The sequence below is a fragment of the Triticum urartu genome, chromosome 7A (assembly GCF_056163025.1).
Source record: "Triticum urartu cultivar PI428250 chromosome 7A, HENAU_Tu73, whole genome shotgun sequence".
Classification (NCBI taxonomy): Eukaryota; Viridiplantae; Streptophyta; class Magnoliopsida; order Poales; family Poaceae; genus Triticum; species Triticum urartu.
Genome location: NC_141879.1, coordinates 174,295,441 through 174,314,602, shown reverse-complemented (window position 1 = coordinate 174,314,602; position 19,162 = coordinate 174,295,441). Strand labels below are relative to the sequence as shown.

Genomic DNA, 19,162 nt, shown 5'->3' with positions numbered 1-19,162 from the left:
CACTGCTACCCAGTACGATTACGGTGTTGACGACCCCTCTCTCTTGCCAGAGCAACCAGGCAAGCCCCCCCCTTGATCACCAGATATCGCCTACTCTCCTCTATACTGCTTGCATTAGAGTAGTGTAGCATGTTACTGCTTTCCGTTAATCCTATTCTGATGCATAGCCTGTCATTGCTGCTACAACTGTTGATACCTTACCTGCAATCCTAAATGCTTAGTATAGGATGCTAGTGTTCCATCAGTGGCCTTACACTCTTGTCCGTCTGCCATGCTATACTATTGGGCCGTGATCACTTCGGGAGGTGATCACGGGCATATGCTATATACTTTATACTGTTACATTACTCATGATACTGTACGGAGATGGGGGCTGAAGGGGCAGGTGGCTCCATCCCGGTAGAGGTGGGCCTGGGTTCCCAACGGCCCCTGACTGCTACATTGTGGTGGAGCGACAGGGTAGGTTGAGACCACCTAGGAGAGAGGTGGGCCTGGCCCTGGTCGGCGTTCGCAGATACTTAACATGTTTAACGAGATCTTGGTATTTGATCTGAGTCTGGCTACTGGCCTATACGCACTAACCATCTACGCGGGGACAATTATGGGCACTCAACGTCGTGGTATCAGCCGAAGCCTTCATGACGTCAGCGACTGAGCGGCGCGCGCCGGGTTGGACCGTGTAACGCAACTTCCTTTGTAATGGAGGTTGCTAGGTCTGCTCACCGGCCGCGTACGCAACGTGCAGGTGTGCAATGGGCGATGGGCCCAGACCCCTGCGCCATAGGATTTAGACTGGCGTGCTGACCTCTCAGTTGTGCCTAGGTAGGGCTGCGATGTGTTGATCTTCCTAGGCCGGGCGTGACCCAGGAAAGTGTGTCCGGCCAAATGGGATCGAGCGTGTTGTGTTATGTGGTGCACCCCTGCAGGGAAGTTAATCTATTCGAATAGCCGTGTCCCTCGGTAATAGGATGACTTGGAGTTGTACCTTGACCTTATGACAACTAGAACCGGATACTTAATAAAACACACCCTTACAAGTGCCAGATACAACCGGTGATCGCTCTCTAACAGGGCGACGAGGAGAGGATTGCCGGGTAGGATTATGCGATGCGATGCTACTTGGAGGACTTCAATCTACTCTCTTCTACATGCTGCAAGATGGAGGTTACCAGAAGCTTAGTCTTCGACATGACTAGCTATCCCCCTCTTATTCCGGCATTCTACAGTTCAGTCCACATATGATAACCTTACTCCATTTGATACCAATGCATACATATGTAGTGTAGCTCCTTGCTTGCGAGTACGTTGGATGAGTACTCACGGTTGCTTTTCTTCCCTTTTTTTCTTTTCTATATTCGATTGCTGCGGCCAGACGATGGAGACCAGGAGCCAGACGCCACCGTCGACGATGACTGCTACTACTCTGGAGGTGCCTACTACTACGTGCAGGCCGCTGACGACGACCAGGAGTAGTTTAGGAGGATCCCAGGCAGGAGGCCTGCGCCTCTTTCGATCTGTATCCCAGTTTGTGCTAGCCTTCTTAAGGCAAACTTGTTTAACTTATGTTTGTACTCAGATATTGTTGCTTCCGCTGACTCGTCTATGATCGAGCTCTTGTATTCGAGCCCTCGAGGCCCCTGGCTTGTAATATGATGCTTGTATGACTTATTTTTATTTGTAGAGTTGTGTTGTGATATCTTCCCGTGAGTCCCTGATCTTGATCGTACACGTTTGCGTGTATGATTAGTGTACGGTCAAATCGGGGGCGTCACAGTCACACCGAGATTACGTTATGTCCTAACCCTAACCATATCGGTCCTACCGAGTTGCATCTCAGTCCCACCGAAAATCCTAACGGTCACTAGGTTTGCTGAATCGGTCCGACTGAGTTTAACCATTTGGTCCCACCGAGTTTGACAAATTGTGTGTAACGGTTAAATTTTGTGTGGAGGCTATATATACCCCTCCACTCACTCTTCATTTGTGGAGAGAGCCATCAGAACATACCTACACTTCCAATACATATTTTCTGAGAGAGAACCACCTACACTTGTGTTGAGGTCAAGATATTCCATTCCAACCATATGAATCTTGATCTCTAGCCTTTCCCAAGTTGCTTTCCACTCAAATCTTCTTTCCACCAAATCCAAATCCCGTGAGAGAGAGTTGAGTGTTGGGGAGACTATCATTTGAAGCACAAGAGCAAGGGGTTCATCATCAATACACCATTTGTTACTTTTTGGAGAGTGGTGTCTCCTAGATTGGCTAGGTGTCACTTGGGAGCCTCCAACAAGATTGTGGAGTTGAACCAAGGAGTTTGTAAGGGCAAGGAGATCGCCTACTTCGTGAAGATCTACCGCTAGTGAGGCAAATCCTTCGTGGGCGACGGCCGTGATGGAATAGACAAGGTTGCTTCTTCGTGGACCCTTCGTGGGTGGAGCCCTCCGTGGACTCGCGCAACCGTTACCCTCCGTGGGTTAAAGTCTCCATCAACATGGATGTACGATAGCACCACCTATCGGAACCACGACAAAAACATCCGTGTCTCCAATTGCGTTTGAATACTCCAAACCCTTCTCTTTACATTCTTGCAAGTTGCATGCTTTACTTTCCGCTGCTCATATACTCATTGCATGCTTTCTTGATATGTATTGTGTTTGTTAAACTTGTGCTTAAGCTCCACTTAAACTTAAGAATATTAAAAACTGCAACTTTTGGCACTTAGTGTCTAATCACCCCCCTCTAGACACCTCTTCTCGACCCTTTCACCTAGCACACATACTGCTACTCCAAGGCCATCATCCAAGTGTCGACATGTGTTCGACAAGTCTCCTTCAGGCGACCACGCCACAAGAGAGCATCTTCCCGACAGCAGCCAAGCATCCGAGCAAGAGAGGGGTGTTGCCTCTGAAACACCACAGCATTTCGGTGTTTCCACAAGTGCCAGCAGCACAACATAGAGAATTCAGGAGCGGAGCGGACCACCGAGCTCGCCCATGAAGCCAGCCGATCCAGGTTGTCCACCGCCGCATCAGTGATGTCGATGCCAACCCTTCTCCAGAAAGACGCCACGAATGGGCAGGAGAAGATCAAATGATCCGCACTCTCCATAGCCTTCTCGCATAGAACATAACTTAATCATGAGCATGGGAAGAGAATAATAACAACTTTATTATTACCTACAGGTTATTTTTCCAACAGGATCCTCCTCAAGTTCATCCATTGGGACAGAGTCGACAAAGCTTCGGTGTACATTCGTGCCATCTCTTGGGACGACGAGGTTAGGGTTTCTGGCTCCGCATTCGCGATGACAACTTATGATGTCAGACACTTCGGATTTGATTTAAGGGTTAAACCACGACGACAGGGCTCCAGAACGCTGGTCCTTAGAGGCACCTGCATGAAGACGTTTCGTCTGTCAATGACAAGGCTAGGCTGGCTACAGGAGGCAACTAGTGGCAACACATCGACGACTTGTTCTGGCCATGGTAGTGGCTCTTAAGTGGTCCATGGACATCGATGTAATTTTTATTATGATGGGGATATTTTATAGAACTTTTATAATAGATATGGGTCTCTTTTGCAAAAAATTAAAAATTAAAATGTTAGGGGGTGATTTGTCCCAAACCTTATAATTGAGGGGAATAAACGAACTTATCTCTGCTGAAGACGATTTTTTTTCTTTTTTGATTTGACGTAGAAGACGATGTCTTGGGCGGCATCCACCCACAAGCAATAACAAATCCGGGAAGAAACACTTGCGCCAACCCGTACCAAGTCAGCCGGCAAGGTCCTCTCCTCCCAGTCTTCTTCCTCCTGTGCCTTGTTGCTACTCCATGGAGCAGAGCCAGATGGCCAGAGTGAAGCTTGGCACGCAGGGCCTCGAGGTAACAAACCAACTGGAAATCCCACCTTCGACCCCCCTCGAATCTGCTCGCAAATCTGCGGGGAAATATGAAACTGCAGGATCGAATGATGAGTTGGGCGTGTGCCATTTGCGAGGTAGGTGTCCAAGATCGGGTTCGGATGCATGGGCCTCACCGGGGTGTACAACGATCCGGTGCCGGAGGATGCTGGCGTCGCCGTCATACGGCGCGCCTTCGACGCCGGCGTCACCTTCTTCGACACCGCCGATGCTTATGGCCCACACACCAACGAGGTCCTGCTCGGAAAGGTCAAAATCCTCATCTTGTTCTTCCTCTCCAAGCTCGAATATGCTGTGTTTGTGCTTTGTTCGGCTGAGGGGCGGTGAAAATGGCCGGTGCTCCGCGTGGGTCGACCCATCTGAGCGCCGGATCGGTCGCGCGCGCACCGTTCATCGCGTCCTCTGGAGACCGTCAGATATGAGGAATTTTTTTGTTTTGGCCACTTCAGCTTTTGTCCATTTTGCTTATGACACTCTAAAATTTGACATTTCACTTTTGCTACTCTTAACTCTTGACAATGTATCAAAATTTTGCTTTTGCCACGAAATGGCAATTGTGATGTATTGTCAAAAGTTTAGAGTGGCAAAAGTGAAGTGTCAAGAGCTAGAGTGGCATAAGAAATGGGCAAAACTTAGAGTGGCAAAAACAAAAGGTAGAGATGCTAGAGCGTGTTTAGATCTCATTGTATTTTTGTTTTGTGTTTAGCATAGCATTGGAGGGGTCTTGATCTTCAGTTGTCTGCACTAAGGTCGGCCACTAGACACATTGCATTAAGTCAGAATGCACTGACAAGTTAAATTGCTGCTTTCTTCTCTGTAACTTGATGAGTGATGTGGTGTAAATGTCTTGAGCAGGCACTGAGGCAAGTGCCTCGTGAAAGGGTTCAAGTGGCCACCAAGTGTGGCATCGCAGGATTCGACTCCGGTGGCATGCTTGTGAAGGGCACTCCAGAGTACGTGCGCACATGTTGCGAAGCAAGCCTCGAGCGCCTGGCCATGGACTACGTCGACCTATATTTCCAGCATCGCATCGACCAGTCAGTGCCTATAGAGGAAACTGTCTGTATCATCTACCGAGTAATCATGCTCTGAATTTCATAACTTGTCTGACTTCTTCATTGGGCATGTGTAGATGGGGGAACTGAAGAAGTTGGTTGAAGAAGGGAAAGTCAAGTATGTTGGCTTGTCTGAGGCTAGTGCTGATACCATTAGACGGGCACACGCGGTTCATCCGATCACCGCAGTGCAGATGGAGTGGTCACTGTGGACCAGGGATATAGAGGAAGATATTATACCACTATGCAGGTTCATCCAGTCCCAGTCCTATAACTTTTTACAAACAGTCTTTTCTACTTTAATTCCAGAAAACCCAGCGTACATATTCCTTTCATACATTTTTTCATCAGTACTTATACTCGGAGTTTTAATTAGGTTTACTGGATCTCAAACCAAGGATGTTTTATTAGTATTGTATTCAACAGTAAATTCACTGACAACATCATTCCAAATCATTCAGAAAAATTGAGGTGAATAAGTAATTATTTAAGTAAGCTATGCATCTACGCACTTGGGCAGCTGTGCTTAGCTGATCCTGGTCGAATAGTGCTTATATACGTAAGCTACTGCTACCAACTTTTTAAGTTTAGTAGTAAAAAAAAAGGAGTTCGCTGTTATGTCTTACATGGTTGATTACATGAAAATCACTCCATCTGGCTCAATCAACAAACTCTGGTTTGCATATGGCATGACACCATGACACTGTCTCTGTCATATTATATTTTGCATGTTGGACCCATAAGTATTAAGCGAAAATGATATAAAGATTCTTTCAAGTAATGCAGTTCAGGGATATTTTTTTTTGGCATTGTTTGGGATTTATAGAGAACTGAGTGGTAAGGTTGCATTGCTGCATCCCTGCTGGCCAGGGTTTCATATCCTGTCAGGAGTTAAATCCTGTTATCTCACCCTTGTCGCCACTCCCCCATTGGACTCATTTTTTTTCGATTTGGAAGTTACGGGACATATTGACATGGATTTCTTCCTACCCTTCATGTCCGGGGTGGCCTGCAAGCCATTTTACACTTTGTTTGTGGCGTCTTCAGACTTCCCTTTGTCATGTGACGTATTTGCATTCAGGGAGCTTGGCATCGGAGTTGTTCCATACAGCCCACTTGGCCGTGGTTTCTTTGCTGGCAGGGCAGCCGTAGAGAGCTTACCATCAGGGAGTTTACTGGTAAGAAAAGTTGGCTAGTATAATCTTCTTCCACGGAGAGGTGATGTTATTTGTGTGACTGTCTCATCTACCCCGTTGCAGTCCAAACATCCTCGGTATACTGGAGAAAACCTGGAGAAGAATAAAGTTCTGTATACACGACTCGAAATGTTGTCCACCAAGTATGGCTGCACACCTGCTCAACTTGCTCTTGCCTGGGTTCTTCATCAAGGGGATGATGTCGTTCCAATCCCTGGTACCGTTTTCAATATATGCTATGAATTAGTAGTGCTCTTCTCTCAAATACTCCCTATTATCAAACTTAATATGATCTTGTACCCATCCTATAAAAACAGGGTCTTGCAACTAGTCTACATCTGAACCTTTCAAGCATGACAAATATTTCTGATAATGAATCAACTGGAAGACTTCTCTGAAATTGAACAAAAGTGACAAAATTTGTACCTAGAAGCTATTGGTGCCGAGCCGATGCATTGTACTTTGCCGCGTTGTTGCACTAATTTCCGCGCTCTAAGCGTAAACCGCGATGATGCCTAACAGTTTTTGCATGTTTTCCAGGACAGTGCAAGATATTGCATTAGCTGAATATGCCGTAGTGCATAGTTTCATTTCTGTCTTTAATACTGATGAAATTTGTTCTCATCTAAACGATGCATTTCTTAAGCATAACCAGTCTAAAGCTAGCATCAGCCAATATCACCACGCACTATAAGAGCGAGTCATCTTGAGGAATGTCTTGCACAGTTAACCAGTTGGGCCTTGCCTGTTGGTTGTCATAATGTCAGTTTCAGGCACATGCCCTGCTTATTTTTGCAATTAGGTTTTAGCATCTTGACCTCCGAATTTTCATCATCTCCTTACTTATATTTGTATGTTGGATCAGTGGCGGATCTAGGATCTTAAAATTGGTGGTGCCACAGTTTTACAGATACGATGTATGAATTTATGAAAATTACACTACAGATGTATAGGTCTAAATATCATCACAACTCAAACAAATAGACCCAAAATAAGCTTTAATTTGTAGATATCTCGTTTTAAATCTATGGTATAAATAGTTTGGAATTTTTGGAGGCGGTGCCATGGAACCCGTAGTGGATATTAACTTTCTAGTTGTTATCGTGTTTCTTCGAATAGAAAAATAATCTACACGCTTCTTCCCTTCCCTTGTACTCAAACAAGCAGTTTTCTCAACAAATTGGAGGTTACAGAAGTGCAATCATTTTCATTACGGCAAAACTTAGCAGCTGTGTCCATTTAATTTATGTGTAAGTGCCTAACTGTTCTTTGAATCTAGGAACAACAAAACTGAAGAACCTTGATGATAACATCGAGGCTGTAAAGGTAAAGCTGAGCAAGGAAGACCTGGAAGAAATCTCAGCTGCTTTCCCTGCTAGCGAGGTGGCTGGGTCCAGGATCATTGGAATCCTGGAGCCTTATTCTTGGAGGGTTGCAAGCACTCCACCTCTAAAGTAGTCATTTTGCATCCTCACTCGGAAATCCAGGACCGTCTTACAGCGTTACGCTGAATTTGTTTCCACCTTGCTGGACACGTACATTCAAGGGGGGCAATGTGAAAGAATCAAGCTTGTCCATACTCAAGAATAGGGAAACATTGTACCTGAAACAACAGATGACATTGATTTTGTGGGATGTGTCAGTTGCCACACATGATAAAAGATAAAAGGTGTCGAATTCAAGTTAAACTCTTTTCTGCTGCACATTTTCTTTTGCTGTCATATCAGGAGTGAAATTAGGTTTGTTGGGTAGTATCATTCATTGAAAATTGCTACTGCTGTAATGTTTCCACGCATGACTGAATGAGATTACTGACAGAGTCCACATACAACTTCCTGACCCACCACGACGTCGAACAGGCAAGCTCCGACTTATGCGTGTCGTTGCAGAAAATGAAGTACTTAAACGTAATGGCTGATGGTTTGAATGCAGTGCAGCCCCGCTTACAAAATAAAGAGACATAGTTACAGGTCCCGAGTCGGTTAGGAGTAGCAGAGTCCATGTCTTGCGGCCCAAGATGATGATGTGTCATGTATCCCCGGTGGACTTCGAGGGAGCTCCTAAGGGATGTACAACGCGGTGCTTATCATGGGCGCTAGGAACCAAAATCCTGGCCGTTTCGTCTGTGCAGAGAAAAAATCCTGGCGCCTCCAAGGCACCGATGTTAGACTTGGCAGCGGGCGCCTACAGTTCACGAGTAGCTGGTTTTGCCTAGGTGAACTAGCGTCTCGAAGCATCTCAGCGTTGTAGGTCAAGGCTCTTACACGAGCGCCAGAGAATAATCTTTTTATTTTTTATCCATAAGCGTCTATCCAAGCGTCTATGCAATGGAGATGCCCTAAGCCGCGCCTTTAGCGCTGGTAACGCGTACTGGCGCCCACGCGCTGCCCACCTGCGCCTGGCCCAACAAGGTCGACGCGCCTGGTTGCTAAGACCGCTCCGAATGCTGCACAGTGAAATTAACGTACGAGTGTGCCTAACCAATAGAACAACTTAACTTCAATGAATTCTTGAAGCGCCAACAGTATAAAAACGCGCAGCCACGCTATTAATTGCATCTGCACTGTATCACTTAATTTTACAAACTATTTACAATAAATTCATGAATTTGAATAGGTTCATCATATTTGAAGAAAAGTTCACAAAATTGAAAATAAGTTCACCGAATTTGAAAAATTTCATCGAGTTTGAAAAAAGTTCACCGATTTGAAAGTAGTTCATTGACTTTGAAAAAATGGTTCATCAATTTAAAAAATGGTTCATCCATTTTGAAAAAAAGTTCATCGAATTTGATAAAAGTTCATGGAGTTTGAAAAAAGTTCATTGAATTTAGAAAAAAGTTCACCGATTTGAAAATAGTTCATCATCTTTGAAATAATGGTTCATCGATTTGAAAAAACGTTCATTGATTTTGAAAAAAAGTTCACCGAATTTGATAAAAGTTCAGGGAGTTTGAAAAAAGTTCATCGAATGGGGAAAAAAGTTCACCGATTTGAAAATAGTTCATCGATTTGAAAAAAGGTTCATCGATTTTGAAAAAAAAGTTCACCGATTTGAAATAAAGTTCAAGAATTTGAAAAAAGGTTCATGCACTTAGCAGAAAAGAAAAAAAGGGAAAAAGAAGGAAAAAACTGAACAAAATCGTTCATAGGAAAAAAAAGAAAGAATATAGAAACAAAAGGGTGAAAAGGCTGTGAGAGATATCGAATACTAAGGTGGCAGACTGGCTATGGCAGAGCACTTGTACTATAGAGGTCTCCAGTTTGAATCTTGCCCCACGCAAGCAGTTTTTTGCGTTTTAGAAACAGCAACAAAGAAGAAAGAATGGGCCGGCCCAGTGCGGCGGGAGGGTGTGCACCCGAATGCATAAATAACTAAAACGGGCGCTTAAGGCGCCGTTTAGGAATTGCCGGACTTCGAGTAGTGGCCTTGGGTCTCCCCCATCTTCCTTGGGCCTATTTTGTCGTCGGTGGACTTCAAGTAGCGGGAAATATTTTTTGTGTAACACTCAAGCACACAGTGATTCAGAGGTCTGTAGTAGCCTCCAGACTTGCCTTGCAAGCATTGAAGGTTAAACAGTATAGGTCCTTGAACCCCAAACCATTGTCTTTTTTTTTGACCCCCTGACCATAGAACAATAGTTCTACGGTATATTTTCATTAAAAATTAAATATATACAAGTACAAATGTCAGAAGGCCTCAGCCAATGCCAGAGGGTTCAAACATAGTAAAATTTACAAATTGTTATCTAGCCAGAGCTGAATCTTATTTGCCTTGGTGGCCTTGGCTCTAATCATGAGCACCTTGAGACCTTCTCGCATGTAATATTTCCAGCACATCGGGTGAGCAACTGCCTGATTGAAAATCTTGTCATTTCGTACGGACCAAATGCTCCAACATCCCGCAATAATGATGTCAACTCCAAACTCCTTTGGGAGGACCGTGGGGCCAGACAGAATTCATCAAAGCTTGAAATACCTCTACTCTTAGCAGGCATAATAAAGTTCCAACAGTGCACGGGGCAGTCCCAAAACAAGTGGTGAGATGTTTCTTCCGTCCTATCATTGCATAGTGTACAGTCATAAGATCTCAGGGCCATTGATTTTCTTTTCAAGAGATTCCTGGAGTTAACTCTGTCATGTAGTAGTAACCAGAAGAAGATTTTGTGGCTGAGTAGATTTGATGCTTTCCAGAGGATCGTGAAGAGGAAGTGAGTATTGGTTGGTCCCATCAAACACTTGTACATCTTGATAGATGAGTAATTTGGGGTCGTCCATTTGTATGTCCGGGTATCATTGTGCTCCATAGAATCATGGCTGAGTAGAAGAGTTTGCAACTCCAGGTACTGTTGGTGGGCAATGGAGGATAATGGCCGGTGAAAGATATCTTCAGTGGTATTAGTTTGAAGCGCCTTCTGCAATGTGATATCCATTTGAATGGCAAAGGAGAAAAGTTCTGGGTATTTCATTTGAAGTTGTACATCCTGCCAAGGGTCCTTCCAAAACCTAATCGTGTCACCAATGCCAGCCTTACAGTGAGAGAATTGTTTAAATGTTGGTAGCAGTTTCAAGATGTCTTTCCACCAAAAGGATCCAGATGCTTTTGCTCCAGGTACATGGTCAGTGTAGTGGGACTCCCATATCATCTTTACCCAGGGGAGGTCTTGTTTATTGAGGAACTTGTGCAAGAACTTCATGAGAAGAGCCTGATTATGCGTTGTGATGTCAAGGATTCCCAAGCCACCATGGGATTTTGGGAGACATGCTTTGTCCCATGCAATCAGTGCTGGTGTTTTTCCTCAGAACCATATTTTCTCCAAAAGCATTGTCTGAGGTACTTATTGAGCTGCTGCACCACAGTCATTGGGATGGCAAGGATGCTCATGAAGAAGATAGGCATACTTGCAAACACAGATTTAATGAGTACCAGCTTATCACCATATGAGAGCAGAGTAGAACATCCTTGTAATCTTGTCTCAATTCTCTTAAGTAATGGAAAGAAATCAACCACTCTAGGCTTGTGGATGCTGAGGGGCATTCCAAGATATGGTAGTGGGAAGGAGCCAATCTGACAGCCCATTAACTCTGACAAAGCTTGCATTTTGTTCTCTGGAGTGTTGATTGCAATCAAGATTGACTTGGCATAATTCACTTTCAGACCCGTGTAAGTTGCAAAGTGCAGAAGTAGGTTTTTGATGTGCATCAACTGGCTGGGGATAGCAGGGAGGACCAGGACTGTGTCATCAGCATACTGGATGATTGGAAAGTCAGGATAGGTGGCATGCTTGATGGGTGCTTCAATGAGAGCATTATTCATAGCTTCATTCATCATGGACTGTAGAAGATCAGCTGCAATCACAAATATTAAAGGAGAGAGTGGGTCTCCTTATCTCACACCACTTTTGCAAAGGAATTGCTTGCCTGGGACGCCATTAAGAAGGACTGAGGAGAAGCCGGTGCTGTATATTTGCTTGATCCAGTTGATCCATTTCTGTCCAAAGCCTTTGGCTTCCATAATCTCAATGATGGTGTCATGATTAAGAAGGTCAAATGCTTTCTCAAAGTCCAGTTTGAGTAGAATTATCTCCTTCTTGGACCGATGCACTGGTGCAAATATTCATAGGCCCAAGCCAGGCAATCTTGTATACTTCTATTGTTAAGGAAACCATACTGATTCTTATGTATCAATCTCAAGATAACCTTTTGTAATCTGTTAGCTAGCAGCTTGGTGATAATCTTGAGTGTACAGTTCAGTAGTGAGATGGGTCTGAATTCACTTGGAGTGGCTGCAGAGCTGTTTTTGGGTATCAATGTAATGTAAGAATAGTTGATGCTCTGAATACTTGCTCTTCCCTCATGGAAATCTCTAATGAGAGAGTAAAAATCTGGTGCTACAATATCCCATCAGGCTTTGAGGAAAGTAGCATTAAATCCATCTGGTCCTGGGGCTTTGTCCTTGGGCATTTCCTTGATGATGTTATCAATTTCTGCATGTGTAAAGGGGGCTTCCAGATCATGGAGCAGCTGATCTTTTTGGAGGAGGGTGTGCAACAGAAGTGGATTGCTGGTTTGCTTAATAGTACCCAATCTGTCCTTGAAAGCATTGTATAGTATAGCAACTTTGGTTTGATGATCCTTGTGTTCAACACCATTGGAGTCCTTGAGCATAGCAATACTATTATTTCTCAACTTAGTTGTTGCTTTGGCTTGAAAGTACTTGGTATTTGCTTCACCCACTTTAATAGCTCTAATAGTAGCCCTCTGCTTCCAATAGATTTTCTGGAATTTAAGCACTCTAGCAAGGTGGACTTTGAGGCAGTTTCTGCCATCAGATTCTTCTCTAGAAAGTGGCTTGTACTCCTCCAGTTGATCCAGAAAGAAGATGACTTCATTGGTGTTCCTGATGATTGCTTTGACATCAGAAATTTGCTTGGACCAGTTTTTGAGACCTTTTCTAAGTCTCTTAAATTTGGCAGAAATAATCTTAGAACTATCAGTCTCAGGAACTTGTTGATCCCATATGTCTTTGACCACTTGTTTAAATTGACTGTGCTCAAGCCAATAATTTTCAAATCTGAAGATGTTTGATTTTGGAATTGATGTGCCAATCTTGATAACACAAGGAGTATGATCGGAAGTGGTCCTAGCCAATGGAATAGCTGTTGTATCTGGATAAGATAGGGTCCATGCCTCTGATGTGAAAAACGAGTCCAATTTTTCCAGAAGAGGAGCATTTTGCATATTGCTCCAAGTAAAGTTTCTGCCTTTAAGAGGGATTTCAAGTAGTGCCAGGTAGTTAGTAGCTTCATTGAACAGTAACATATCTTGAACATTCCCCCTGATTTATTTCTGTTTTGAGGATATCGAATGTAGTTGAAATCTCCAAGTACCAACCAGTTTTGATCATCATCCATCTGTAAATTTTGGAACCAATTGATGAAATTGGGGCGAAGATCATGTTGACAGGGGCCATAGATATTAGTGAGGGTCCAAATCTCCCCAGACCTCTTGGAAGTGAATTCAATGGTGATAGAGTAGTCATTTTTAAGAATGGTATTCCCTGAGAAGAACTGGTCATTCCATACTACAAGGAGACCTCCAGATGCCCCCACTGAAGGCAGATAATCAAATTTGGAAAGATATTTTGGACAGAAATGCTTCAAGTATTGAATATCAAAATGTTCTCTTTTGGTTTCTTGCAAACACAGAATAGAACATGCAGATTCTTCAATTTTACTGGATAAAGCAGACCATTTCTTATCATCATTCAGACCTCTAATATTCCAATTTAACACATTCCATGAGGTGCCCATAGTGCCAAAGTGGGATTACTGAATATATAGCAAGCAAGTCCAGGAACATCAAGCAGTGATGCCAATACAAAATTATCTCTGAACAAAGGTTCTTATCCAAACAAAAGATTCCAGAACAGGTACTCTCTACTAGCACAACCACAACCCTATAACTAGGTGTTGGCCTGGTCCTTTGCAACAACATTCCTGAGTGTGGTAGAGGAGTCCTTGGAGGTATTGGCCTTCTGCTTCTTATTTCCTTTGGGGGGTAGGTCCACCTTTGTTTCTCCCATGGCATTGACCTTGCAAAATGAGGAGGAAAGATTTTTGATTACTTTCTTAGGTACCAGTGGAGGAAGAGAGTGACATGCCAGACAGTTCTTATCAACACAAACTTTGTTCTTGCAACCTTTGTTGAGCTGTTGCAGTCTACAACTTCTTCCTACCTCTGTTTCAACCAGTGGGAGTTTGTCTTTTCTTTTCTTATTACTGGCCAGGGCAGATGTTGAGGAAGCAGATTGTCCTTCTGGAGCCTTGCAAGCAGGAGTTGCCAGGTTCTCTTGATCCACTTTAGTGGAATGCTGAGACATGCAGTTAAGTGAGGTAGAATCAGGGCAAGTGTCTAGTATAGCAAATGGTTTGAGGATCTTAGAATCAGAGCCCTGGATGATATAGTTCCAAACTTGAGATGTGATAAACTTTTTAGCCCATTCAAATTTGTCTGGAGATAAAAGAGCAACAGAGAGAAAAATAATCCATTCTATAGGTACCTGAATGAGTTGCTTGCTGTCTCTAGTGGGCTTAAAGTGACTCTGCCAAATCTATGCCCCTTCTTCCCCTAGCAAGGTAGAGTCTGATTCTCTCATAGCAGATAAAATCCTCTCCTTTTCCATGTTCACAGGGTCAACATTGTCCTCTGAGAGATGAACAAAACCAACTAACAAGTTCTGGTTAACCTCAGCATAGTGAGGGTGAGGAAAACCAGGAGGAGCAGAAATATCAGAAGAAGAGCTCTCACCTTCAGTCTGATTGTTGGGAGCTGGAATGTTGTCACCAGAGTCAAAGAATTGAAGAGCAGAGTCTGCATCTGTCTCTTTTGCATGTTATGTATCTGCTACTATTGTGGGGCTAGCTTTCTCATGTGAATTCAAGGCATGTACTGCAAGGGAGTGTTGCTTAGCAGAAATAGCAGGAGCTCTGTGGGCCTGTAATTCTTGTACCATAGGGTCATAATCATTGATACCCTCCCGAACATGGTGGACCAAAATGACCTCCATATGAGCATCTTGATGTTGTGGCATAAACAGAAGAGGTTGGGCCACATGTTGTCGGTCTTCAGGCACCAAAAGCTGAGGTTGTACCTGGGCCTCCATCATATTCAAATCTGGCAAGACATGCAAATTGGGCCCCGCAGGCGCATTAGCAGATTCGACTGAAGGGGCACTGCTGTTGGTAGGAGCCAGGGAGAGGGTGAGACTGCTTTTGTCCTCTGTTGCTTGTGCTTGCTGAATTGCTAGTGCTTAATTATCATTCAGTGGAGCCATCAAATCCTGTAGTTCCATGAATTCTCCAGGGTGATTTTCAAAGTCTAGCTGAGCATTATCTTGTGGCAGAGCCCAGTGTCCCCATCCTGGCAATTCATCCTCTACTACATCCATGTCATTGTCTTCATTGAGACCAGGCTGAACAAGAGGTAACTGTAACTGTGACTGGTTAACATCCTGATTGAGATCAGGAAGGTGTTGCTGATGAACATCATCATGTTCATGGTGTTGAAGAGGCCCCAAGAAATGGTTGTGTTGATTTGCATGAAAGTGTTCCTGAGGTGGAATAGGGTGTGGGTTACCATCTGAAGGAATAGGATCCTCATCAGGTGCTTCTGCACCAAGCAAATGCTGCTGCAAGATCACAACTGGCACTGTCTCTGATTTAGTCAGAAAACCATCACCTTCACCAACTACCACACTAGCAGGAATATCTCTGAGTTCTTCTACTCGAACTTTCACTAGCAGATTAGCTCTAGTACTTTTAACTCTATCCCAGTGTACTAGTTTGCCAAAGCTTCTGACTGCATTTGCAATCTCATGCATGCATTGTCTGTCAAACGGAAAACCACAAAGCAGGATCCAAGCTTCTCTATTAAGCACCAATCTCCTCGAATTCATCCCTTCATTGTGCTTGAGGGAGTCCTAGATTAGGGGGTGTCTGGATGGCCGGACTATACCTTTAGCCGGACTCCTGGACTATGAAGATACAAGATTGAAGACTCCATCCCGTGTCCGGAAGGGACTTTCCTTGGCGTGGAAGGCAAGCTTGGCGATACGGATATCTGGATCTCCTACCATTGTAACCGACTTTGTGTAAACCTAACCCTCTCTGGTGTCTATATAAACCGGAGGGTTTTAGTCCGTAGAACATACACAACAACAATCATACCATAGGCTAGCTTCTAGGGTTTAGCCTCTCCGATCTCATGGTAGATCTACTCTTGTACTACCCATATCATCAATATTAATCAAGCAGGACGTAGGGTTTTACCTCCATCGAGAGGGCCCAAACCTGGGTAAAACTTTGTGTCCCTTGCCTCCTGTTACCATCCGGCCTAGACACACAGTTCGGGACCCCCTACCCGAGATCCGCCGGTTTTGACACCGACATTGGTGCTTTCATTGAGAGTTCCTCTGTGTCGTTGCCGTCAGGCTTGATGGCTCCTACGATCATCAATGGCGATGCAGTCCAGGGTGAGACCTTCCTCCCTGGACAGATCTTCGTCTTCGACGGCTTCGTACTGCGGGCCAATTCACTTGGCCATCTGGAGCAGATCGAAAGCTATGCCCCTGGCCGTCAGGTCAGATTTGGAAGCTTAAACTACACGGCTGACATCCGCGGGGACTTGATCTTCGACGGATTCGAGCCACTACCGAGCATGCCGCGTTGCCACGATGAGCATGATCTAGCTCTGCCGCCTAACAGTGCCTTGAAGGCCGCACCCGCATCGGCTTCGACCCTTAATTCGGAGCCAACTGCGCCGATCGAGGATGGGTGGTTGGACGCCGCCTCAGGGGCTGTGATCCTAACGGCGATCGAGCCGAACACCAGCCCCGCACTCCGCGAGACTCGTGATTCCAAGGAGCCGGACTCCTCTCCGGACTCCGAACCATTCGCGCCTCCGCCGATCGAATCCGATTGGGCGCCGATCATGGAGTTTACTGCCGCGGACATCTTTCAGCACTCACCCTTTGGCGATATTATGAAATCACTAAAGTCTCTCTCCTTATCAGGAGAGCCCTGGCCGTACTACGGTCAGCAAGGTTGGGATACGGACGATGAAGAAATTCAAAGCCCACCCACCACCCACTTTGTAGCCACTGTCGACGATTTAACCGACATGCTCGACTTCGACTCCGAAGACATCGACGATATGGACGCCGATGAAGGAGACGATAAAGAACCAGCGCCTATCGGGCCCTGGAACGCCACCTCGTCATATGACGTATACATGGTGGACACACCAAAAGATGACGACGAGGAGCGGAAGGACACACCGAAGGCTCGTTCCCTCAAAAAGCAGTCAAAGCGGCGACGCAAGCGCCGCCCCAAATCCCGCCTCGACAGAAATAGCGATCACACAGACCCAGCGCTGGAGCAGGGCGAACCGTTGCCGGACAACGGCAATCCGGATAATCAAACCGAACAAACAAATCCTATCAAGGATAATGGTCCGGACGACGTAACGCCGGACAGGCACCCGGAGCAGCAGACTACCCATAAAAGGCTTGTTGCCACCGCGAGGAGTCTAAAAAAGCAGAAGCAAAGGCTCAAGGCTGTGCAAGACACACTCCACATCAGATGGAGCAAAATACTCAACACAGCAGCGAGGTACGGCTACAATCGCCCCTCCAAGAGCTACCCAAAGCGGAAGCTGCTACCCGAATTCGATGAGGAGGCCTCAGACCCCCCACAACCAAATATCAAAGCAGCCACCTGGTCGGATAGACGACCCCTCTACCAACACAGAGCGGCATACAACGCCGCTCACAATACAATACACGACCCATGCGAGGGCTCGCACCCAAAGGACGGCGCAACAAGATCCATCTATGGACCACGCAAGCGCGCCCCAGCATACAATGCAACACAACAAACATCCGAACAACGTGGTACACCCAGCTACAGGGGTGCCGCACACCCCCTATGTTTCACAGATGAGGTGCTGGACCATGAATTTCCAGAGGGATTCAAGCCAGTAAACATAGAGGCATACGACGGAACAACAGACCCCGGGGTCTGGATTAAGGACTACATCCTTCACATCCATATGGCTCGAGGAGATGATCTCCACGCCATCAAGTACTTACCCCTCAAGCTCAAAGGGCCAGCTCGTCACTGGCTCAAAGGCCTCCCCGAAAGCTCCATTGGAAGTTGGGAAGAGCTCGAAGACGCCTTTCGGGCAAATTTTCAAGGGACTTATGTCCGACCTCCGGATGCGGACGATTTGAGTCATATAACTCAACAGCCCAGAGAGTCAGCCCGAAAGCTTTGGAACAAGTTTCTTACTAAAAAGAACCAGATTGTCGACTGTCCGGACGCCGAAGCCTTGGCAGCTTTCAAGCACAGCGTCCGTGACGAATGGCTCGCCAGACACCTCGGCCAAAATAAGCCGAGAATGATGGCCGCATTAACAAACCTCATGACTCGCTTTTGTGCAGGTGAGGACAGCTGGCTAGCCAAATGCAGCACCAGCGACCCCAGTACATCTGAAGTTAGAGATGGAAACGGGAAATCACGGTGCAATAGCAATAACAAACGCCGGATTAAAGAAGACAGCACGAAGGGCACGACAGTAAATGCCGGATTCAAAAGCTCTCGGCCAGGTCAAAAGCCGCCCCCTAAAGGCACCAGGGATGAACTGTCCAGCCTCAACAAAATTCTGGACCAAGTATGCCAGATCCATAGTCCCCCTGGTAAACCCGCTAATCATACCCACAGAGAATGTTGGGTCTTCAAGCAGTCCGGCAAGCTCAACGCCGTACACAAGGGGGAGGATACACCAAGTGAAGACGAGGACGAGCCCCCCAAGCAAGACACGGGGGAACAAAAGAAATTTCCACCAGAAGTCAAAATAGTAAACGTGTTACACGTGATCAAGGGAAAAAACAACGCGACACTCCCAGGAAAATATACCCAAGTGCCTGTCACCGCGAAGTACTGCCACTGGTCGTCTCAACCGATCACTTTCGACCATCGCGATTACTCAGCAAGTATCCGACACGCAGGATGGGCTACCCTGGTATTAGACCCAGTAATTGGCGGATATCACTTCACACGAGTCTTGATGGACGGCGGCAGTAGCCTAAACCTAATATATCAGGATACAATCCGCAGGATGGGGTTAGACCCAACACAAATTCGCCATAGCAATACTACCTTTAAAGGAGTAACGCCAGGCCCAAGGGCTCATTGTACGGGCTCCCTCTTACTACAAGTTACATTCGGCTCCCCCGATAACTTCCGTCGCGAGCATTTAACTTTCCACATCGCTCCGTTTCAAAGTGGCTATCAAGCACTGCTCGGACGCGAAGCTTTCGCTCGCTTTAATGCAATACCACACTACGCCTCCCTCACACTCAAGATGCCCGGTCCACGTGGCATCATTACAGTGCACGGAAATATCAAGCGATCTCTGCGCGCCGAA

The 19,162-nt window shown here is 45.6% G+C and overlaps 1 protein-coding gene across 1 annotated transcript; it reads left to right on the top strand.

The window, feature by feature from the left end:
- Positions 1-3,726: 3,726 nt before the first annotated feature.
- LOC125521966 (perakine reductase) lies at positions 3,727-7,864 on the top strand. Its single transcript, XM_048687033.2, has 7 exons — positions 3,727-3,887; positions 4,007-4,174; positions 4,781-4,984; positions 5,058-5,230; positions 6,062-6,158; positions 6,240-6,393; positions 7,456-7,864. The coding sequence occupies exons 1-7, from the start codon at positions 3,837-3,839 to the stop codon at positions 7,632-7,634; spliced, it is 1,026 nt and encodes a 341-aa protein (XP_048542990.2). The 5' UTR covers positions 3,727-3,836; the 3' UTR covers positions 7,635-7,864.
- Positions 7,865-19,162: the final 11,298 nt, after the last annotated feature.